At 43.7% G+C, this 25,113-nt stretch overlaps 1 protein-coding gene across 1 annotated transcript in view; it reads left to right on the plus strand.

Annotated features, from left to right (window-relative positions):
* The window catches only part of myo9ab (myosin IXAb), a gene marked incomplete at its 5' end in the record, with an annotated part of 73,784 nt that overhangs the window by 36,393 nt on the left and 12,278 nt on the right, over positions 1-25,113 (plus strand). Inside the window, 18 exons of the mRNA XM_083665594.1 lie at positions 1,114-1,214; positions 1,465-1,591; positions 4,661-4,750; positions 9,929-10,045; positions 11,425-11,559; positions 16,620-16,741; positions 18,417-18,558; positions 18,831-19,026; positions 19,807-19,926; positions 21,465-21,540; positions 21,689-21,829; positions 21,909-21,948; positions 22,158-22,280; positions 22,402-22,482; positions 22,674-22,784; positions 22,967-23,089; positions 23,308-23,457; positions 24,627-24,934. Of these exons, the coding sequence (XP_083521720.1) occupies positions 1,114-1,214; positions 1,465-1,591; positions 4,661-4,750; positions 9,929-10,045; positions 11,425-11,559; positions 16,620-16,741; positions 18,417-18,558; positions 18,831-19,026; positions 19,807-19,926; positions 21,465-21,540; positions 21,689-21,829; positions 21,909-21,948; positions 22,158-22,280; positions 22,402-22,482; positions 22,674-22,784; positions 22,967-23,089; positions 23,308-23,457; positions 24,627-24,934 (2,303 nt within the window). The remainder of the gene's footprint in view (positions 1-1,113; positions 1,215-1,464; positions 1,592-4,660; positions 4,751-9,928; positions 10,046-11,424; positions 11,560-16,619; positions 16,742-18,416; positions 18,559-18,830; positions 19,027-19,806; positions 19,927-21,464; positions 21,541-21,688; positions 21,830-21,908; positions 21,949-22,157; positions 22,281-22,401; positions 22,483-22,673; positions 22,785-22,966; positions 23,090-23,307; positions 23,458-24,626; positions 24,935-25,113) is intronic.

Raw genomic sequence — 25,113 nt, forward strand, 5'->3', positions numbered from 1 at the left:
GGCCCACATTGATCTCTTTATTTTCCCAACTTCCTTTAACATATCACATTGTGCCGTTTGGCATTTGAAGTGAGTAAACCTAGCAATTTGAAAATTCTTTGACCCAACTCTTACCCTAGGCTTGAGAAGCCTCAAATCTCTTGTTGCCGATGGAGAAACTGCAAATTTATGCTTAAGAAATTCACTTTACTGTATGTGCCCAGGAAACTGAAAAGAAAGCAATAGAGAATAAAATGGTTTCATGTTAAATGGTATTATAGACTAATCCCGTTTCTGGGCTGTGGGTCTCTGCTCATCTCTCCTGGCTGGTCCCTTTTGTATGGACACGCCAGAGAAGGAGGGATGCACTGTCTGTAATGCCCAGACAGACAGACAGACAGAAACAAACACACACTTTGTCCAGTTCAGTCGGCCTGTACACACACACGTCTCTAGGGTCTCTTTCTCTCCATCTCACACTCGTACACACAGCACATAATTAGAGCTAAGGGGAAGGCTGCTCTAACCCAGGGCCAAACTCGGAGCATTGCAAAAGAGTTTCCATCTGCCAAAACATTGCCCCATACCACGGCCCCATGGCATGAGAGAAAATGTTGTCTATCTATGTAGCCTGTTTTTGCTTTCCCTGACTACCCTCCTTTGAACTGGAACACCAGTATAGTGGTGTACATTTTTTTTGTTTTTTTATTCCCCACTGGGGAGTTTTTTCCTTTCCTTGGCTTACTCCTGGGGGTCTATGATTCGGTGCTAGATCATATTGTTTGTATTGTATTTATTGTTTATATTGTTATTTTGCTGTCAAGCACTTCATGACATTTGTCTATGTAAAAAGCGCTATACATACAAACTTGATTGATACAGTACCTGTACTGTACAGTATACTAAGGGTGTTAGTAGATGCTTGTGTTCAGTAGTAGTATGCAGTATTAGTATGCAGTATCCTAACATGTGATGGCATAGGTCAAAGAGAGATAGTCTTAGGTTTACTGTGAGATAGGGTTGATAGTGTGTGAGTATGTAGTATTCTGTACTGCACAAGTGTACTGTACGGTTTACGGTAAACAGTTCTGTGCTGATTCGTGTGTGTGTGTGCGTGTGTGACTCCGACTCCAGCAGGACTGCTTCACTGCAGAAGGGGAGGATCTGAAGCACGACTTTGAACGGCTGCAGCTGGCTATGGAGATGGTTGGGTTCTTACCAGCAACACGCAAACAGTAAGATACATCGGACACACACCCCTCCTCCTCTACCCTCCTCCTCACCCCTCCTCCTCTACCCTCCTCCTCTACCCATCTCACTCTCCAACTCAAGTCCCTGCAATGATCGCCCTCTCTTCGTCTCCCTCCCTCCCTCCCTCCATTTCTCTATCTTCCCCCACCATCGCAACACCATCACTTTCCAAGCTTGTTTCTCCTCGCCTTTCTCATATTTAACTCTATTCCCTTCTTCCCTTCCCTCTCCTAGGATCTTCTCTCTGCTGTCTGCCATCCTCCATCTGGGCAATATCCGCTATAAGAAGAAGACCTACAGAGACGACTCCATAGACATCTGTAACCCAGAGGTTCTGCCCACCGTCTCAGAGCTGCTTGAGGTAAACCTAATCAGTAGCTGAATCTCTAAACTCTATCATAGTCCTCTCTCCTTGCCTTGTTCTCAAAATACATTGGAGGAGAAGATCTGAGCTTCAGAGAGGTCAGGAGCGAGGATGCACAGAATTGAGGAAAGACTTTTCAGTATGTCAAATTCAAGTAAACCATTTTACAACAGTACAGTGCACACCTCTATAGGAAGCAAATTCAGACTGATACGATAACCGGTCTATAAATCCAAAGTACATTGTCAGTATAGGAATGCTTGTGTCTGACAGTTTTGGACCACAATAACTCTGATATTTGACTTTAATATCTGTCATTCGTATAAGTGGAGTGCATCGTATCATGTTAGACCCTTCCATTTAGCTTGTTGAGCACGAGTGTCATTTGTGTTCAAGCAAGGTTTAGAGGTACTTCAGTTCCCAAAAGCCATCCAGCAATGCAACGCTTTATCACCAGCACAGTTCAAGCACTGTTATCAGATCTGTTATGGTCTGTTATATAGCAGCATATTTATGACTGGCACTCCGGGTAATCATCTCATCAATCCATGACAGAATAGCATGTTAATTTCTGTTGCATTTCACGGTTTTGCCTGTACGCAGGACATTACAGGACATCATCAGGACATATGTTGTGTTGTACAGTATGTGTTGTGGGTGACATGTTGATTTGATTTTGATTGTACAAGCAGAGTGTTCATAGAGAACCTGTACACATGGAGCCAAATAGATACCATGGAAATTCCCGCGAACAACCATACATGGTGCTGCAGCACTACTCAATTAGCCAGAAGGCTCCGGGAAGCTCCGCAGAGCCTGAACACATTTTATTATAAAATAAAAATTCTGTTTGCATCCACCAGAAGGTGGATGGATTTTACAGCAACAAACAAAAAATGACTCAACAGAAACAACACTTTTTTTCCATTGATTTTATTTTGTAAAATGGTAAATGAAAGATTTGTACAGTATTAAATGCTTTCAGGCATGGGGGCACCAATTTTAGTAGCCCAGTGAAGGGTGTGAAGGAGGGGAGTGACATGGGAGATATATTAAGGGGTGAGATAAGTTAGAGGGACTTGTAAATACATGGGTAGCCTACCTCTAACAACTCCCCCATTCCTTGACATCGCCCAAATAATGGATGGATGCGTATACAGTAGGCCGAAGTAGAGCTGAGCCGCCACTGTGACCATGTCGCATGAAAATATGGCAGACAAGTGAACTGAACAAAGCAAGATCATACTGTATTTGTTTCAGAGAAAACGCTCGACAACACGGTTGACTCTTATGGATGTGCAGTATGTAATGTATGTAATGATACTGTGCCCAACACCTACAGAGTACAAGGAACTTTGTTGAATATGTCATATCCTGAGAAAATAATACAAATAATACCCTACTAACCGATTGTCCAGGTGTACGTACCAGAGACACATACTGCCTCTACTGCCTTTTCAACGGCCAGTGGTCCACATGCTGTTCTGATTTACTTTGGAAGTGAGGGATTGTGTCACTCTCCCCCCTGACACCGACCACAAGTATTGGCCAGCTACACTATTGAGTCACTGACAAAACAATGACCAAAGTGGATTGGAAACCCTGACAAACTATTCTTCTTCTACCATGTGACTCATGTGGCCGTGATGTGAGGGGAGACACATGTTCACCACATGAACAGAGTATGAGAGTAGAAGCCATCATTGAGAGAAGTGGTAGGTTTCAGTGCTCCAGGACAGTAGTTGGAGTGTCACTGCGGGTTTGGTTTTCTTAAAGGGATCGTTTGGACAAATGACAAATGTACCACATCTCATGGCAACTTAGAAGGTACTGAACTGTAGAGTAGGTGACTTAAGATCTGTGTTTGTATTTTAGCGTTGTTGAGTGCTAAGAGTGGTTGAATCCCTGTTAGCATGTTCCAAATTACAGCTAAATCACCTCAAAGTGCCTTCAACATTACCTTACAAGGAACATTGGCAACATAATCCTCTCTGAAGTTGAACGTGTACATCATATCAGAGTGTTTCAACTGTGGGTCACCACCTTCTCATACACTATACACGTGAACACTTGCCAGGCAAAGCTTGTCGCCCGTAGTGTCGATTGATGCATGAATGGGAATATGGCTGTCCTGCACTTCCTGCTTCCTGTGGGAGTGGAAGAGGAAGTGGAGCAGGGCAGGATGGAGAGCTGACAGACTAGATCCTCTGGCTGGACCTCAGGGCTGACTAGTGCTCGGTGTAGCCGGCTAGACATCAAGGGTTCTGTTGAGTGATTGCTGTCATGTCAACACAACATTTACAGTAGGGTCAGGTTAGGCTATGTATGGGAGCTAGCACAGCTGATCCCAAGCCAGTGCTTCAGGGCACATCTTCCATTCGTTTGATTAAGAAGCCTATTAACATCATGCAAGAATCTGTGTAATATAGGCCTAAAAAGGCCTTTTAAACTAATGGAATCAAAGTCCCGTTACCAGGCAACAGAGACATTCAGCAAAGACCAATCAGTGAGCTGTAGAATTAGCTCTACACCCAGTTAGGGATTACCAGGAAGTATGAAATTAAGTCTGTTCCCCATTCTGATGCTTACAGCCATTATAAAGGAGGCAATTGAGAAAACACGCGCGCGCGCACACAAAGCACCGCTAGCCATGGTCTCAGCAGCAGCTGTTAGCCCCACTCCTATAATCCCTGTGGATGGGTGAGTAGTCAGATGTGTGCGGTGACATCTGTCTCTCTGTGTAGCTCTGCAGTCAGTAGTTTGTCTGGGGCCAATGCTAGGGCGTGTATGTTTTTTTAAAATTTGTGCATATGTTTGTGTGCGTTTGTGTGTTTTGTCCCCTGTGAGATGCTAATCTCATTTGACTATGTCAAGTCAGGAGTAGGGAAGGGCTATGAGCATTAGCCAAATAAAGGCCTACTGTATATGGAAGAACACCCATGACCAAATGTTACCCTCATCTAGATCAATTTACTCAATGTAATGTACAAAATGCTCTCCATTGAGGTAGACATGTATAGACATCTATACATCTATAGTATCTTACTCTTTGTTTGAATTCTACAGGTGAAGGAGGAGATGCTGTTCGAGGCCCTGACTACACGGAAGACCGTGACAGTGGGAGAGAGGCTGATCGTGCCATACAAACTAGCTGAGGTGAGAGTGAGATCTGCTTACCACAACAATCACTCATAGACACAACAAACACATCATAACATAACCTCACCAGACCAAACAGACGGCCTTGAACATAATTCGACCCCCACAGTGACAGCTTGGCCTCCTCATAACTCTTTGATATCGTCCAAAGTTTATGGACATTTTTTAATTGTTTACGACTGTATTTCAGGACACTCCTTGTTTGTTAAGATTTTCTTTCCTGCCACTGGAACTCAAAAGGCTTTTGTACTCGAAGGGGGTGAGCACATTCCAACAGGCCTCAAAAAAGCAAAGCGGAGCCGCTTGTTTTGTAGTGAAGTGCGTCAGCCGGCCGGGACGCTGAGGGGCCGTCTCAGGAGTGTTTGTTGTGGCGCAGCGGCCCCCCCCTTTCTTCAGGGCTTTTGGTGGGGGTTCCTTCCTCTGCGACTTCCTGTTTCCTGTGAGATTTACTACAGTCTGCGTTAACCCTGTCAACGCCACTGCCAGAGTATGATCATAGATTTGCAGCATGCTAAATTGTACTGAGAGAAAACTGACCTAAATACAGAGCCCTGATGAATACATGCTGGCTCACTGATATTAGCTTTCAATGGTTTCATAAGAGGTCCTGTTTTCAGCCATCTTTGATGGTTCGTTTGTGCTGTAATCTACCCTGTCTATGACCACAGGGGCGTTTTGTCTTATGTGGAAATCCTACACATAGATTGTCTATAACAGAGCTCTTCTCCATCCCCCCTTCTGATTAGTGGCCCAACAATAGCTGCATCCACCCCCCCTGGTCATGTGGTCTCAGGCCAGGAATGTGCAACCTCTGCTGGAATATACAGTAGAGAGCCAGAAACCAAATCATGTCTCTTCCCCCCTCCAAAGACAGCCGTGTAATAGAGGCTCAGACAATGTGCTCAGAAACCTAATCCAATATGAAGACTGTTACAAGGCTGTGGCTATGGTAAACACTCACTGTAACTCTGTTGTTCTTCTATTGGAAGTCCCCCATCCATCACAACCTTGTATGAACCCATAGATAGAGTGGGAAAGAGAGAGGGAGAGGGAGAGGGATAGAAAGACATGGAGAGAGAGGGAGGAGATTGAGAGAGGGAGAGAAGTGAGAGAAAGAAGGCAGCCATCAGTGCTATGGAAGTCCCCATTCTTCAGAGCCTAGTATGAACCGTTTTAAGAGGTAAAGAGAGAGAGAGAAAGAATGACAGCAAGAAAGTGAGAGGGCTCCACGGTATGGAAATCCCCATCCGTCACAGCCCTCCGATTACCTAGAAATCAAGATGGGCTTCATAGCAAAAAAAACCTACAACAACAACACGCAAGTATGTCCTACTACAGTTCTTCACTACTACGACAGTTAAGGCTCTGCCCGGAGCCGGCCAACAAACTTGCAGTCATGTATAAAGGTATAAGTGACTAGTGAGGCCCCAGCAGCAGCAGTTCTTTCTTGGTCTCTGTCATCTCATCTCAGCTCCCAGAGGAGAAACCATACCTTTGTCTGACTTTGGCCCCGGAGCAAGGGAGCTGACTGTGGAATCCATGACTTTCTGCCGTTACATAAAACCCTGTTATTGTACAAGGGATCTGTGAAAAAGGGGACTTGGCAAGTGTTGTGGTTCTCCCTGAAACTATTTCTCTCTCCTGGACAAAGGCATCTCCATCTCCCTTGGCCGGGCAGCTGTCCCGTCTTGCTGGTGTTCAGATGGCCTGACTTTTGGAGAGGCCACTGTTCCATTGTCTCACTGCAGAGGGAGGAGGCCTCATGGCTCCTAAGGTCTTGGAGTGGAGAGGTCTGCACTGGGCAGCTTCTTGACAAGGGCTGTGTTCCATTACGGTGTGCATACTCTTTCCCTCATGACAAAGTTTTTCAGTTTTTCTTGGTCAGGTCATGTGGTCAGGAGAAACTCATGACCAATGGCAGGTGAAAGATGGGATTCTACCTTTTTGTCTTGTTTAGTATTTTAACCTTTGAGGAAAGATGCTGGTATTTTGAGACCATAAACACATCTGATTGTTTGGGCCCACCATCTCTGCCTCCCACATACTATAGGTTTATTCATTGATTTCTGAGTAGTCGATTACCCGTTTTATTCAAGTGCCATTATGACTGAGTAACCGTTTTTTCATGAAAAGGTTCTGCATTGCGTCGCTCAGTTGATAAGTTAATCGGAATGAGAAAAGCAGTGGATGTTGTTTTGATTAGCCTCAGCTGTGTGTGTGTGTGTGTGTGTGTGTGTGTGTGTCTGTGTACATGCGTGTTTGTGTGTGTGTGTACATGCATGTGTGTGCGCGTGTGTACATGTGTGTGTGTTTGTTTGTGTGTGTGGGTGGGTGTACATGTGTGTTCATGTGTGTCTGCATGGGTGCATAGGTGTGTGTGTGTGTGTATGCGTAAATAAGGCACACCAACTGGTGATATGGCCCCAAGTAGTTAGATTACACCACTTCCCACTTTTTTCTGTTTTAAAAGGAGGTGTTTGGAGGAAAAGGAACTGCAGTTACTGAAACCTCTCATTCATATGCTTTAGATTATAATAGATGTCTATATTAACATTATTTCAATGTCTACACACTCACACTCACACACACACAAACTGATACACACATCAAAAACAGTCAAAGCAAAGTGGCACAGAGTCAAGGAACAAACAAACACACACAAAGACACACACCACAATTTTACATCCTGCAGAGACGAGGCTAGCGTGTGGCATGGGGCCATGCAGCTCCTGTGGCTCCCTGAGCATGTTTGTAAGCGAGAAAGTGAGAAAGAGCACAGTCCGCTCTGTTCAACCTCCCTCAGCAAAGCCTTCTAATTACCAACACCAGCCAAGGCCTTGTTTAAAGCTTGGGCCATAACAGTTTACAAAACTTTCTGATAAAGTCCCTCCAATTATTTTGTCAGCCTTCTTGGGTGGCCCTCCCATAAATGTTTCTAGCTAGTTTGTTTTTCCATCCCTTTCCATCTCTTACTTCTTCCATTGTGGTGAATAATTGAACTATTGTGAATTTCATGACAAAAGATGTTCACAGAGCATTTCAAATGTTCTCATCACATTTGCAAGTCCCTTGCATTCCCCTGAACAGTTTTGATTGTGATTCTTTTTTAAGTCTTATATAATGCAAATGGACTTGCATACTGTAACCTTTGGGAGCATGAACAGCGTGGGCCTTCCGCTAAAATAAAACATTAGATCAATAATGCAGGAGGGAAGCAGAGGCTTTTAAACATCATATTTTTCCTTGTCACAATGGTTTCCTGGACCAACTGTAACTTGTGTTTGAATACAAAACTTCAGAAAACTCCCTATCGACATCAGGGGCGCATTAAGTTAGAAAGTTCTGCTCGAGGTGATGTATTATGTAGAACCAACCCAATTCTCTCATCATGTGGAATAGGGAATTGTACATAACCTAAAAGCTCCATATTGCATCCAGAATATAACTTTACATATATAAACTTTACATTCTTCACTCTTGACTCAACCCCACTATATACCTCTCTCATGGCTGAACACATCATAGACAAAACCAGAGGAACTTAGCTAACTTAGCATGCTAACAGAGTAGACTGTATCCATGTATTGATGTTAGCTACTGTACAGTAGCATAGTTAATATCCCCCATTCATTAACCACCTAGCTGTTGGCTAACCAAATTGACTATAATGTAGTGAGAACACGGATGTGAGACTTCCTGTGACCACCTTGTTGATGTGAATGTGTGGTTTTCTGTCCAATGCTCTTGTTCTCCTAGTGAATATATCTGCAGGTTCACGCAGAAAGAATGAGAGCGACGGAGCAAGAGACCGATAAGAGAGATGGTTGTTGACCATCAATGAATACATTGTTGTCTTATGTGTACTTTTATACAGTAAATGGAAGGTTAATATAGGAGGTCACAATTCTGCTTGTTTGAACAAAATATCTGCCTGTGGTCTACAGTCATCTCCCAGTAGGCAGCCGCACCTGATTCCTAACCTCTGACCCCTAAACCCCGACCCCTCACAGTTTAGAATGATGCAGTGTTTGGTGCCATTAACTACTTGACAGAAAACACCTTAGGTCCCCCCTAAGACATGCTAAGAGATGTTTCCTTTTCCCTCTTATTGACTTCTCAAGGACTCTTACAAACTTTCTCGCTCTCTCTCTCTGTGTCTGTCTTTCTCCTGTTTGAAGCATGGATCTGAGTTACATTGCTGGTGACAGTCGATTTATTCATTAGCCCCTTGAGAGTGCACACCTGAGAGCTTGTAACAATGACATTGATCCAGTTTAAGGTAAAGAGAAACAGTGTGTGCACCTTAGTCTCTCCTCTCCTGTGCTTTGCTAAGATGGTGCAGTGCAGATGTCAGGTATTGGCTGGGCTCCCATTCATTGTTTGAAGAGCAGGTGGAGGAAGGAGTGGTATTACAATGGATCAGTCAGAGAGTCAGAGATATTATAGCTGGACAGACATACAATGAGCTGGATAGAGAGGCATAGAGATAGAAGTAGATGGACATAGCATATAGTGTACAGTATAAAAACAGATGTGCAGACATACTGTAGATAAACAAAACAGACACACAGACAGGCATATACTGGAGACAAACAGTATTATGTTAGGTCCTTGTTGTTTTTGTAATGCACTGATAAGGGCGTTGTGTCGGAATGCTTTTGGATCTCTTTATAACCTTGTACAGTATTAGATCTTTTTATGACCACATACTGTGCATGAAGATTAGTCAGCACTTAAAGACAGGAAAACATGGACAATAACACACTCAAAGCAGAGAGTTAAAAATCACTGTACACACACACACACATGCACACACACACACACACAGACACTTTCTGGTTGATTTCTTCTTGTCTGTGTGGCTAATCTGTATGTGATGTTGTGTACTGTGTGGCTGATTACTTTGTGCAGGGAATTTTGTCATTGTTGCATATTCCTAATCTACATTATGCAATGGTTTTATGTCCAATGTGTCCTACAGTATTGTCTTAGAGTGAAACAATGGTTGAGGAGAGGATGACATCTCGGCGGGGGGGGGGGGGGTTAACTCACCAACTGCCAAAGAGTTCACCCTCGGCACTAAATGATTTAAAGGAATGTACAGCATGTAGCGTTGTGATTGGAGCATCCAGTGTATCTGTTACATCTGTCTTCTGTGTTGACGTGTTTCTGTAGGCTGGCACAGTGAGGGACTCCATGGCCAAATCCTTATACAGCGCCCTGTTTGACTGGATCGTGTTCAGGACAAACCATGCCCTCCTCAACAACAAGGACCTGGAGGACAGTGCCAAGGTAGGATTTGGACCTCTGCACACATGCGTCAGCACAGAATGACACACACAAACTCGCACGCACATACAGTACATGTACTGTATGCAAGCACATACAGTACAGTCACTCTCAATCTCTCTCTCTCTCTCACACACACACACACACACACACACACAGAGGTCAGTGCAGCAGCAGTTTATATTCTGTAGGTCATTTGAGTTTTTGACTTTCTGTTCTTTTTCTGTGGCAAAATATGCATAGGCTGTGTGTTGCTGTCCCTGAGCTTTCAGTAAGGGGTACAGTGTGATGTGATTTGCTGTGTGTCCTGTTGTCCTGTCCTCTCCTCACACTCCTCAAATGCTCTGGGGCTATGACAACCCAATGCCACATTGCAGAAAGACATGCCAGAAGGACATTCTGCTGTCTGTCTATCTATAGGCTCTTGTTTCTCTTGTTCTTGTTCTGTTAACCCTTTCTCTGTTGTTGCCTTTGTCTCTTTCGTGTGTGGTGGGTTGGTGTGGAGTGGTGTGGCATTGGGGTTTGGGGGTAGAAACTAGGATTCCAAAGGTGTGTGTGTGTGTGTGTGGGCGGGCGGGCGGGCGGGCGGGCACAGTGGCAGCTGGCTGGCTGTACCCCAAGAGCATTGCATTCAAGGGATTAGATCACAGATCATTTCAACATTTCAACTCCTCCCTCCCAAGTGTGTGCGTGCGTGTCCACATGTGTGCCCCAGAATTTAGGGGCAGATGGCATGACGGCCCCTTCAGCTCTGTTTACAGTATTTTACCCCCTATGGTGCTTGACAGATCTGTGTGTGTGTGTGTGTGTGTGTGTGTGTCACACACACACACACACACACACACACACACACACACACACACACACACACACACACACACACACACACACTGACAGAGCAGAAGAGAGCAGAGGTGGTTTCCGGCCAAATGAGAGGCACTGCTGGGTCTCTCAGCTCTCCTCTATCCCCCAGTGCTCTGTGATGTGATAAGCAGGGCTGATAGACTCTGAGGCGTAGCATATTGGAGCTGAGCCGCCCTTCCATCTGTCTGTATCAGTCAAGCCATGTCTTACTCCACATGTGCTCCTCTTGCTTGAGAGAGCACTTGACTTGAATCCACTGTCGCATTGTTATTTTTATAATAATGTATGAATGTTAATGTTATGTAGCACATAACAGAAAAATGTTAAGCCTACATACTTTTCTATCTATCTATCTATCTATCCATCTATCTACAGTAGGTCTATACAGTAGGCTTCCATTTTGAAGATGTGTATCTGGTTTTTGTTCAATATCTATATACAATATGTACATGCATTGTTAAATATATATTTTGAAAGCAGATTATCTAGCTAACCTGTCCCTATTTTTCAACCCCTAGATTCTCTCCATTGGTGTGTTGGACATCTTTGGCTTTGAAGACTATGAGAACAACAGCTTTGAGCAGTTCTGTATCAACTTTGCCAACGAGAGACTCCAGCACTACTTCAACCAGCACATCTTCAAACTAGAACAGGTAAGGTCTCTTACGTGTGTGTGTGTGTGTGTGTGAGAGAGTGCGTGTGCGTGCTCATACTCGTATTGTGTGTGTGTGTGTGTGCTCATACTCGTAATGTGTGCTTGATTGTGTTGTAGTGGACAATAAAGTCATTTTCAATGCAATCAAAGAGCATACGTAGAGCTGACGTATGCCACTTACCCTATGACGTTGGTGATCACAACCTAGAAACAGTGGCCTATCTGGCTGTTTACTAGTTCCACAATAACTATTGTGGGGTGTGTTTCCCCTCCTTTACACCATCACACTGCTGATATTCACGAAGCACACACACACACACACACACGAGCACACACACACCACACACACGTTCAGATCAAGAATTTGCGCTCAGATACAGACACCAAACTAGTGTTATGATCTGGTAACACTAGCATGCGTCATTCTCTCACAACATTCACACATTTGTTATAACACATAACACCACCAGTATTATGTAATGAACCTGATGGCATTGTACTCTAGCCCACTCACCATGTCAATCACTTTCTGATCACTAATTCAGAACTGGACTGTGTGTTCGTTCCTGGGCAGGATTAGGGTTATGTCATATACAGTGCCTTCCATAAATATTGGAGAGAGGAAGCATTTTGTCTTCTGTTACCTCTATACTCCCAACAGTTTGGATTTGAAATCACAAACAATTACTATGTGGTCAAAGTAGAGATTCTCAGCTTTAATTCAAACACATTTCAAAATGTTTTCAGTTATTATAAAAGTGAACCCAGAGAGGCTTGGAGAACCGGTCTCCTATTGCTCTTGTGAAGAGCTATAATTATGAGACTCTGATGAGCAGAGACACTTCGGTTGCACTAACACAATAAAACCTTGTGCTGCCCTTCCCCCCTTCTCTGCACTCTGCACCTATACAACCATACAACTGCACTGAACACTATCTATTCGGTGTTGGATACTTGAAAAAACAACTGCGGCTCTCTCATTCTCGTAAGAGCCTCGCTAACCTACATGTGTCTAGGGAACGCGCATCAATAGAACTGTCCCTGCCTCTATATCTGCTCCTCAGGGCATGATAATAGATGTGAGCTGTAGTGAGAGGATTGCTTTGTACATTTCACATCGAGTGGGGCAGACGGCATGACACCAGAGATGTAAAGGAATAGAAAGAGAGAGAGAGAGAGAGAGACTCAATAAGCTACTGTAGTGTACTGCATGATGTCACAATAACTGTCACCCCTTGTCTCCCTCACTCTGGCCTCTGATTGGCTGTGGCAGGTCAGCGGGCGGGCCTGCTGGCTGAAGGAGAGAGGGAGCTAGGGAAAAAAGAGCAGTGTGTTTTTTAGTTTTTTTTAAACAAACGGGCTAATGTCCCTTCACTGTTAATGAAGATCACATTCAACCACCGGCTGGCAGTGGCCATGTCATCTGTCTCTGTCACCTACCCTACGCTGGCATTGAGAACACACACACACACACACACACACACACACACGACATTCAGGGCAAGCAACCTTTTACCTTAGATTGCTCTTTTCATGTCACATTTAGGTTTATATTTAAAGTTGTAGTTATTTGATTTCATGCAGGGGTTTATTTTACAATAGAACTGCAGAGGTTAACATCAGTACTAGGTCCTTCTGAAAGGCCTTGCCAGATCCGTACTGATTTGTGTTTGTTTGAACAGTACAGTGTGGTTCATGGCACCTCCCTCCCTCTGACACATCAACGAGGGAAAACACTCCACACCTCTACTCCCCTTCCATCACTCAGAGCAGAGGCACAGGTCTAAGATCAGCTCCAACTCCCCAAATCCTCCCCTCATACATTAAATGGCAGAAATGCAGAACTGACCCTTGATCTGTGTCTTGGGTCAACATCATCCTACTCCCACCTCTCTCGGCCCTCACACCCTTCAAGCCAATCAGTTACTCTTATCAGCAGCCAGTGTTTACGTTTGAACGGTGGCCAAGGCAAACTGCACTAACTACAGTACCCAGAGGGGATCAAGTCCAATGTTTACATGGCCATGTCAATTGGCTCTTAATTTTCATAGCATCTGTATAAAAAAAATAAAAAATAAAAAATAAATAAAAGATTTACGAGCATATCAAAGTGCAAAAACACGTGACCACAACCCTTACGCAAACACGGTATCGTAATTATGCACCCTCCGGAGATATGTGGAGCTCTCACCAACGTGAGGAATACATCTGTTCACTGCGACCTGTATTTGATATAAGAGGGGGAATTCATTGAATGGATTAGCAAAACTGTGTTCTGTACATCATGAAATGTTGAATAGAGGTCACTCATGATTTTCATGGCTTTGCTTTTCACCTTATTCCTTCCCTCCTAGCTGCTTATTCCAGTCACAGAATACAGTTTACCATTCTACGTCATCACTATGTGGACCCAAGGAGTCCCAATCATCTGTATTCTCCACTCTTCTCTATTTGTGCAGCGAAAGCAAACTCCCTTTTACAAAGATGCTCCATGACTGACAATGCTGTATCTCCGGCTGCTTTAAAAACACCACAGCCTGCTCCAACTCCCTCTACAACACCGGGGTTCCTCCCTATACTTCAATAAAAACATTGTTTTGTTAGAGAAGGAGAGTGAGAGAGAGCAAGCGAGCTGTTTCTGTCCCCAACCCCCTTTACACTAGGGCAGCCAGCCAAGCACAACACCACATGGGAGGCAGCAAGCAGGGCAAGAGCACCGGAACAGTCCAATAATGGATGGTACTGTCGTAACCCCTGAAAAGCTCCGCTGCACATAAAACACACTGTGCCCTGTGGTTGGTTGGATTAGATTGGATATCTGTTTTAATATTTTTTTTAAATCACACGTATGAAAAAACATCTGGAAGCATTTTCATGATAACCATACCTTTTTTTTGATAGCCAACATCTCATATCTTGATGTGCGATTTAACACGTGCTATCCTCACCATAGCTTTACCCTGGTGATTTGAATCTCCTCCTGTGTGTGTATGTAGGCTACAGTATGTGTCTGAGTAAAGGACAGTGATGTTGATAACAATACTGAAAGTGGGCAGTCAATGTGTAATGATGAGGCAAACAATTCCCGTGTGTGTGTGTGTGTCCGGCGGGACTGCGCCTAGTATTGTCCATCGATAAGTATCTGTATTGCCCTCTGCCAAAAATGTGCAGCATGGGGAGTGCGGGTGATAAAGAGTGAAGCGACCCTCAATCTGTAATGTGCTCCACATTTGACTGCATGTTTTTGCATAGTATTGATCTTATTCAATGATTGCGCTGTTACACTAACATCAACAAATGGACGTCTCCGGACACCTCACTCTGGGCACTTTGGTTGACGGCCCGGGGCTTCTAGTGCTATGGTCGCCACCATAGCGTTCATAGTGACATCTGATTGGTGCCACCAACGCAGGCGCAGTCAGTTTCTAAAATAGAGGCATGTTTCAGCGTTTTTCTGAGCTGTTTCTAACGTGGCTTGTGGCCTATTGAAAAATCTGTGACAGAGACTACATATATTATTGGGAAATAATAGAAACCGAAATAGCAGTCCAAAACGTCTTTTAAAATTATACGTATACTTATAAGTCTTATTTTGCCAGATGGAGTATTAAGTTGAACATGGCTTTCAATAGGGGAACATGCTTTTAGGCAGCAGTTCATAGCCGGCTTTAAAATCTCTAGGCCAGATTGCTCCCCTGGTTGAAATACTTAGTTTGCTTGTTTAGCTGGCATTGTTGGTCAGGAATGGCACTGCCATTCCTGGAACTGTTTCCTCCTAAATTAACACACATTTGTCTTTTATAGTTCTGTTTTCCTTTTCAATGACCCAGAGAGACCTAAACAAAAAAGAGAACCCTTTTATAAAAACATGCCACGTTTTAAGAATGCCTTTCATAGTATCCCACCAAAAAGGGTTAGGAGGAGAAAGGGCAGACATGTCGCACCCATGAAAGTATGTTTCGGCTTTCTTGTTCTGTTATGCTGGCACTGACCCAAAGACACAGTGACCATAGAGAAAGACTCCCACTAGGCTGCCATAGACAGACTCCAGCAGTCTCAGGCCTCCAGGGACTTTTAACGACAGCTCACGTGTGTTACCTGCACCACTGAACCTGTTTATACCTCTACTAGGGTACCAGGTGTCATAATCTTGTGGTTTAGAGACTTTCTCAGTGACTTAAAGGAATAATTTACCGTTTACGTAACAGAGTAACTATGTTGCTTAATATACCACGTTTAGCTGAGTTTTACACTTGAAAATACTGATTTTGCTCCTCTTTTCACTAAAAATAATTCTCATCTCTCACTCGGTGTTGCACAATCACTTCTTCCACCCAAAAAAATTAAATCAGACTACGAGCTATGAGATAGTAAGTCACGTTTCTGCATTTGCAGCACTTTATCCATCCTGCACAGACTTGCGATTTCTTGCGACTTCCTCTTTGGTCCTCATGTTGACAGACACCAATAGCAGACTCCAAAGGCAAACGCAAAGCCTAGAATCAATACTAGAAATCTCTCTTATGCCTGCACAGATAATGTGACAGAACACACAAGTCCCATTACTTTTGGTGCCCTGAAATAGGGTGACTATGTATAAAAATTCAATAAAAGCCGAGAATGTAAGTAATTGTTTGATTTCAATTTTTTGGGAAGATAGAGCCAAAAGATGGAAAAAAAGCTCCACTGTCCCATTACTTACAGAGGGCACTGTATATGCTGCCTGCCATGAGAAATCGTAGCTATAATTTACTGATGAATTCTCAGCTGCTCTACCGTGTAGCTGTGTTGATTATTATTCCTTGTTTGTTAGATATGATCTTGTGTGGCTGTGTGTGATAACTCTAACTAACGTTTATATGTAATATATACATAGTGTTTTTTCCCATCTTTCACCCTTAGATTTTTTCTAAATTGTCTGCTTTCAATACTATTTGGTCTCTTCAATGCACCATGTTGGGTATTCCCTTCACTGCAGAATTTTGACTTGACTGTTACCTTGACTGTTAACACTTCCTAACATATATTATATGACACAACCTCTTTACACCCCTACAGGAGGAGTATAGGGCAGAAGGCATCACCTGGCACAACATTGACTACATTGACAACACGGGCTGTATCAACCTCATCAGCAAGAAGCCCACCGCACTGCTCCACCTGCTGGATGAGGAGTGCAAGTACGTCAGCTGTCAAACTTGTCTCTGATCTTTTTATCCTGTGCACCTCTAACCTGAGGCCCTGTTTTCCAAATAGTTGATAGGGGATCAATGGTTGGTAACTACTGGTGGTCCCAGCTAGTTGGTCTGGACATAGACATGGACACTACATTTTTTGACACACTTCAGTGATGTAAAAAACCGAAAGGAAAAGTTGCTAATCTGTATCATGTTGGTGTGAGTTTTTGTGCAGTTTTTGTCCTGCTCTCTCATATGCAACCTGTCCAAAAAACAGCGTCTCCTTGTTGAAAATAAGCACCCAAAGAGGCATCGCCAAGATGGTGGTGGAGTGAACCGGCTTCCTTTAAAGAAGCTTTGGCCAGGCTAACTTAAGCATAAAAACTAATGACACACACTAACTCTATTTGCGCTTCTGGGGCACATGTGCTTGCATTTTGCTTGATCCATAAATTAAAGACAGCTCCATGCACAAATCACACAGAAGCGTATATGGGACATACTACCGAAATTGTGAAAATTGGGGGTATGAAAAAAAATCGAGATTTGCATAAAAAACTAAACACACCAACATTTTCAAATATTTTTGGTAGAATTCTTATGTAAGATGCACCAATTCATATGTAAGATACACTAATCAGCATTTGGTCATAATGGAGAGGGATGCTACCTCTTTTGGTCATATTATTGAGATTTATGATTTATGGCATATTTCATCATCTTTAAACAAAATTTGTTTCGGTAGTGACCTCAAAACTGGTGACTGTTTGTTTCTCAAAATTTGAAAAATCTGTAGAATATATCTTCATGTTTCAATTTTCTATCAAATGTTTCATTGATGCAGCTTTATTTTTCAATATGAATTGTCAGACCCATGGTTATATTACATTGGTAAATCAATATGTTGTTTATTGATGGGTCAAATCAGAATAAACTTGATTTAATTTAATATCTAAAGTCTGAACATGCAATTTGCACCATTTCTGTAGAATGACCCATATAGCCATATTAGCTGTATTAGCCAGCTTGCCATTAGCAATGCTAGCCACTTAGCCCAGCAAGTTCATCTGGATGTAATAACAAGTGGATGGAAGAGTGGGAACTGGAGAGCCACAAGGTCAAAGAGGGATTTTTTTTCCCCTCACAGGCACTTTAGAACACACTTAAGATTTAAGAATCATTCATAGTTAGCTTAGCTCACGGTTTTCAGTCTCTCAAGGCTAGGATTTGTTTTGTGGGGGCCCTACCGCCTTGTCCATTAATAACAGGCTAGTTGTGTGACCCCCAAGGGGGAAGCTAGATATGTTACAACCCATAAGGCATGTTTTAGTGAGTGGTGTGTAGTGTAACTACCGCATGCCTTGGGAGCACTCAGCAGCACAGAGCAGGAGAAGTCCCATTGTGCACTTTGTCTGCCTACAGTGATGGCTGAACATTTGTGTGAGGCAAAGTGTGTTACAGAGGTGCTGACACAGCAACTTAACTATGTCATGCTGTTTACCATTTGCAGTGGCGCAACTGGTGGAAAGTGTAGCCTTTATTTGGTTTTGCCAGACTTTTGTACATGCTGAGAGGGAGATAGACAAAGACGTCTTCAAATGTTGAGATGGTACCCTAGATGGCTTTGTTTACACCCCTCCTAATGCTTAGTCTTAACCACCATCTTCTTTCTCTTTAGTTTCCCCCAGGCCTCTAACCAGACACTGCTGGACAAGTTCAAGCGGCAGCACGAGGGAAACAGCTACATAGAGTTCCCTGCAGTCATGGAGCCCGCCTTCATCATACACCACTATGCCGGCAAGGTCAAGTACGGGGTCAAGGTGAGCAGACAGCTGCTGGTTTTTGAGAACCAATGATCGAGTTTGTATCCAACAAACTTGAAATTCAATTATGAACATTTCGTTCCTATTTGATTGTTATGACTATAATAAGGAACAAACATTTTATCAGGGTATTTCACACATTTTTCACCCCCAGACACAGATTTGATTTATTTAGGTACTGTAACTATATATATCCATCAAATATCTAGTCCTGTTATTGGACTTTGGAATATCTTTGGTCGATCTCATCTCTGCTTTTTGGCTCACAGGACTTCAGGGAGAAGAACACTGACCACATGCGTCCAGACATTGTGGCGTTGCTGAAGAGCAGCAAAAACGCCTTCATCTGTGGCCTGATGGGTATCGACCCTGTGGCAACCTTCCGCTGGTCCGTGCTCAGGGCCTACTTCAGAGCCCTGGTGGCCTTCAGAGAGGCGGGGAAGAGACACACTGACAAGAAGACTGGTGAGAACTTCCAGTAGATGGCTAGTGCACCTGAACAAATACACACACGCACAAACAAACCCATGCTTATCTTCCCACTCACATTCTTGGCTAACTTAACTTTAGCTAAACTGGCACACTCGCCGATCTGCACAGATACACCCCTCCTCAGTGACTGAACGCAGCACATCAATGCTTCTCATACTGTGACTCTTTCCCCCAATCCCCGCACTTCCAAACACATACAGACACACACACTCTAATCCGCCTTACACACATGCACACACTCTCCCACACAGATACAGCCTCTCTCCCCTTCAGCATACAGTAGTGCTGAACACCAATGCATGTCATTATGTGAATCGTTTGACATCGGAGCCACACAGTACAGGATGTTTCCCTCAGTAGGCTGTCAAATGTCCTGGGGTTGACGTAGAAAACATGCCACATAATGCGTCTTCTGAATGTTTTCCGCCATTAGATGAGCTTGACTTCACAACTTCTAACTCAACACTTCAATTATTCATCGCCATTGAGACCTCCCGGGTTTCTGGGATGTTAAAATATGCATTTATAACCAAGAAATAACAACACGGGCAACATCCTGACGTGTTTGAGGTTAAGAGGCCTTAATTTTTCCCCATTATCACATTGCTGAGCAATATGAGATAACCATCCATTTAACTAACATTCCATTGACCTTTCTCAAATGTGGCTAATTCACTGTTGTTTAACTCATGCATGTGTCTCTCTCTCTCTTTTTCTTTGCTTCTGCTTCTTTCTTACTCTTTTCTCTTGTAGGGAATGATGCATCTGTACCGTGTGCTGTTATCAAGAGCGTGGACAGCTTCAGCTTCCTCCATCACCCTGTGCACCAGAGGAGCCTTGAGATCCTGCAGAGATGTAAAGACGAGAAATACAGTAAGACTCCAACTCCTACAATCTCCTCTCTTCTGCTCACCACGCACATCTTGGGGTGAAAGGGATGGAGGGAACAGTTAACTTGTCCTTTACTGCCATAAACCAAGTCTCGTGTCAGCCATACCTCCAAACCACATTGTTCTCACTGGAGAGGTCTGGAGAATTTTAGATTAGCCGACTTGGATTGAATTGGACGGAGAGATGGGAGAATGTGCTCGCAATTTCATTGGATGTTACATTCCAAGAACCGGAATGGTTGCTTGTTGTTGTTGTGTCTACTTTTCCGACCGGGTAGGATTTTTTCGAGAGTTGTTGCCTATGCTAACTTGCAACGCTGAAAACCTGAATGAAAAATGGAATTTATTCCAGTCACTCTTCCATGCTTTATTGCAAAATTCACAGAGAATATCGTCAAATATAGAATAAATCATTTTCGGCTTAAATGAACACATTTCACTCCATTCACTAATAACTCATTGAAAATCAGAGTTGGATCCCCACAACATTCCAGTAGAGCTGGGAATTGGGCTCATTATGGAGTTATTCCCCATGCATCACTGCTTGCACAATTGTATTAGTCTGTATGTGGAATGGCAGTGTTTAATTAGCACTGTGAGTTCTGTTTCCCATTTCTCCTCTGGCATTCTCAAGGCGCTGCTGCCAGTTCAGAGACAGATTGACAAAGCCTGGACCATGTTGCATGTGTGCACGCGTGCATATGAGTGTCCGCCAACTGTCATAGCACATTGATGATGGACACAAGTCCGATGGGATCCAATGTACAACAGCTGCCAATGCTTAAATGGAGGAATCCCTCAGGGAAATGTCTCTATGGAGTGTGATGGACAGGACAAACCACAGCCCTCTCAAATGACCGACTGACCTATAGGCTTTCCTGAAAACCAATACCTCATCTTGTTCAAACCGATATCTTGATCCAATAACCAGCTCTTACAGGTTATGTGTGTAACCCTTTGACTCTTAAAATTAGCTAAAATGCAAAAATGTCATCAACAAATCACTCAGTAAGTTGAATTGAGTCCATCTTAATGTAAGGATAATAGTTCATGTAATTTTGGAATTAATATCTTTTGATTTGATAGGGTATCTGATTTAATCCATTTTAAATTGAGTCTATAACACAACAAAATGTGGAAAAAAGTGAAGGGGTCTGAATACTTTCCGAAGGCACTGTACGTCACTGAAGCCCCGTAGGGAACAGTGGAGCTGATATCTCCCTCACTCCCATTTATCTGGCCTTTTAAAGTGCTGCAAGATGAGATCAGCTGGGAAATAAAAGTCCATTAAGAGAGCCAAGCCGAGACTGAGCACTCATATCTGGTCTCATCAGGCTGGACTCAGGGGAGAGAGAGAACCGATTATTAGTGTGTTAGAAGGGATGAGGCACTGTCTGGCAGTGTTGAAGCCCCCACCTCACATACACACAAACACATCTTGGTTGATTGGCTGGTGGTTTTGGATCCTAGATGAAAGGCCTTAGAATAATTCCGTCTTTCTTGCTCTATCTCTCTTCTCAGGCATCACTCGAAGGAATCCACGGACCCCCTTGTCAGACCTCCAGGGCACCAATGCACTGAATGAGAAGTCTGCCCGGTATGTGTGTGTGTGTGTGTGTGTGTGTGCGTGCGCGTGCATGTGTGTGTCTCTGTATGTGCCTGGTGTTGGCAATTATTTGTGACGCTGTGCATACAAAGCAAGTGAATCTCTCTCTCTCTCCCTCACTCCATCCTCCTGCTCTCAGGGATGGGTATGGTGTGGGCTGTAACGGACGCAGCTCCAGACAGGGTCATGTCTCCTCTACTGGCACGGTGCTGGAGGAGGAGGGCATCTTTGTCAACTCCACCAGCAGCAAGCTCCTGGAGAGAGCACAGGGCATCCTCATGTGAGTATGACCACGATCAGGGAGTGTTCAAACACTCAACTCTAATATCATTATTTGACAACCAATCTCTCTCCCACAGGCGCAACAAAAACTACAAATCAAAACCCAGCCTTCCCAAGGTAAGACCTTCGTAAACAATACACTTAACATATACATGAACATCTTGTCATTTTACAGACAATAGGTTATCGAAAAAGAGAATTATTATCTCAATGAGACTAACCTGATAAATAAAGATTACATACAAATCCAGAAGAGATATGTGTAATATTGCTTGTTTATTGACAGTGTTCTGATAGCCCCTATGTTGGGTTGTCCCTCTGTTTAGCACCTGTTGGATGTTAAGTCTCTGAGGTACCTGAGCAGTGTGACGCTCCATGACCGCATCACAAAGTCCCTGCTGCACCTGCACAAAAAGAAGAAACCGCCCAGCATCAGTGCCCAGTTCCAGGTGAGTGCAGCACAATAGTGCCTCTAGTGGCAGGTCAGCAATATAACACCCAATTACCTACCTTATAGTGTTGTATTTTTGCATACTATGTACAAATGTGATTGTCTCCCACTGTATCAAGGCCTCCCTGAATAAGCTGATGGAGACCCTGGGTCAGTCAGAGCCCTACTTTGTCAAGTGTATCCGCTCCAATGCAGAAAAGGTATGCGTTGATATAAAAGCGTTGATTAGATGCTTTGTAAGCATTTCTTACTTTGAGTATATATATATATATATATATATATATATATATATATATATATATATATATATATATATATACACATACACTGTTAGTCACATTGGTTATCAGATGTAGACTGACTTTATACTTTCTCTCTCTCTCCCTCTCAGCTCCCCCTGCGTTTCAATGATGCCCTGGTGCTCAGACAGCTGAGGTACACAGGCATGCTGGAGACCGTCCGTATCCGCCAATCAGGATACAGCATCAAGTACACCTTCCAGGTAGGCCAGAGACCAGAGTCATGTTCAATTGGCACAAAATGGGGACAAACTCGGCATGTAGATCTCGTCTTTGCACACTATGTGTAATGTTGTCAGTGATGTACAGCCTATGGAAGCCATAGCCAACAAATCTGTATTTCATAGATGTTATTTATCTCTGCTGTGCTCTCTGTCTTTCCCAGGACTTTGTGCGTCACTTCCATGTGCTAGCACCACATGGCACTAGCCCAACCAAGTCAGGGATCAGGGAGTTTTTCCGCCAGATTCACCTTGCACCTGCTGGATATCAAGTGGGCAACACAATGGTATGGACCCTAGGAAGGATTCTGTCTTTGTTTATTTTTCTTCGTCTATGTATGCTTTCATTTTCTCTCCTCCCCTCTGCCTTCTCCCCTCACCCCTTCTCTACCTTTCTGAAACATGATTTCAATTTGGCGATCTGCTCCCTATTTCATTTGCCATAAGCAGTAGGTGTGTCTGGTCACTGACAGCCCCTCCTCCTCATGTCCTCTCTGTACTGCAGGTGTTTTTGCGGGAGGCAGAGCGCCAGTGGCTACAGGCCGTCCTTCACCAGGAAGTGCTGCGGCGCATTGTCGCCCTGCAGCGGCGCTTCCGGGCTCTGCTGGAGAGGAAACACTTCATTAATATGAGACAAGCTGCCTCTGTCATCCAGGTGAGACACCACACAGTAGTACATTTCACAGTAGTCTGGACACGGCCTCAGGGCAGGCTGGAATACTTCTAAAAATGGATCCTTCCTTTCCTGCTTCACAAAGTCTCTGATTCTCAAGGGTGGGGAAGAGTGATGCAATATAATGCTAACAGACAGAAATGGAAAATACTGGACTTGCCCAAAATAGACAGCTAGTGCTTAATACAGCATCATGAGTTTCTCTGACGTATTTTATATTCCTTTCTTCCCGAAGTTTGATACCCTTTTCTCTTTGCACACTGTTCCATATGGAGGGAGAGTAAATGAGGGAACGAGGGAGAGAAAGAGAGAGTAGTGAGAGAGAAATGAGCAGTTCAGGAGTCATGTGGTTCTTGGAAGTGCTTGTTGGCTCTCAGAAGACAGTCCCCAGTCCAAATCTTTGTCAGACTGAGCAAAAACAAACAAAATCAGCTCAGAACAGTGTAGCAGAGGAATGGAACCACTAAAACCTCAATAATGTTTAGGAGAGTAATTGGGGAAAGACTGATTACATTTGACTGTCAACTGGCAGAGCACTGGTCAAATGTATTCAGGTTAACTGTAGATCCCATCTCTTTGAAGACTACCATTTCTTTAGAGAAATAAACCAAGCAGAGAATTTGCGAACATTTCACTTGTGTTTCATAAACACAGCATACTTCTAGTTTTGAATGTTACTCTCAGAGGGAGTTGAGTCTATTTTCCTCAGTAGCTGTATTGATTAGTTTCAATCTCTACCTCACAAGAACAAGGAGTCAGCAAATTTAGTTCATAACTCAAAAGAAAAGCTGTCAGTGATGTGACTTGTTCATGCCTGTTTGTTTTAGCTAGTCAAACATTCAGACAGTGTATGTTTTCTCAGATATCAGACAGGATATTCGTATCACATTGTCGTCATATACAGTGCCCTGTGAAAGTAATGGGACAGTCAAACAATTACTTTGAGGTTAAAGTAGATATTCTCAGCTTTTATATAAGGGTATGTTTGTACATGTTGGTTTCACCATTCAGAAATTACACTTTTTATACATAGTCCCCCTATTTCAGGGCACCATTTGATTTGAGTGTAACTGGTTCCGTGACTTTCTGTGATGACCTCTCTGTACATCACCATGGTAACTCTCCTTTTCTGGTCTCTTCTCATTCCACAGCGGTGGTGGCAAGGCTGTCTGGTCAAACAGGCTGAGGCGCCAGTTGACCCTGCCGTCCAGGAGGGGGCAGCATTGTGCTTGCAGACAGCTTGGAGGGGCTACAGAGCGCGCAGGAGGTTCCTGCTGTGGAGGGACTCTGTCCTGCTCATCCAGAGGAGCTGGAGAAACTGCTGGCACCGACTAGGCCTGGCAGCCATTACGGTGCAGGCGGCCTGGCGGGGCTACAGAGAGAGGAGCCACTACTGTAGAATACGCAGCGCTGTGACACAACTACAGGCTGGGGGCAGGGGCTACCTGGCACGCAAAAGGTAAATAGTGGTGTAGAATCCCTCTATACCAAGGACAGGCATTGAACCCTGGTGCTGGAGATAAGATGGATGAATTATACACAAACATATAATTATATATTTTTTTTAAAGATGGATGAAAAGGTGGTGCAAGCTTTTAAAACTCCACTGTAGCTCTAAAACACATCATTCACATGACT

This window comes from Argentina silus, assembly GCF_951799395.1.
Source record: "Argentina silus genome assembly, chromosome: 3".
Classification (NCBI taxonomy): domain Eukaryota; kingdom Metazoa; phylum Chordata; class Actinopteri; order Argentiniformes; family Argentinidae; genus Argentina; species Argentina silus.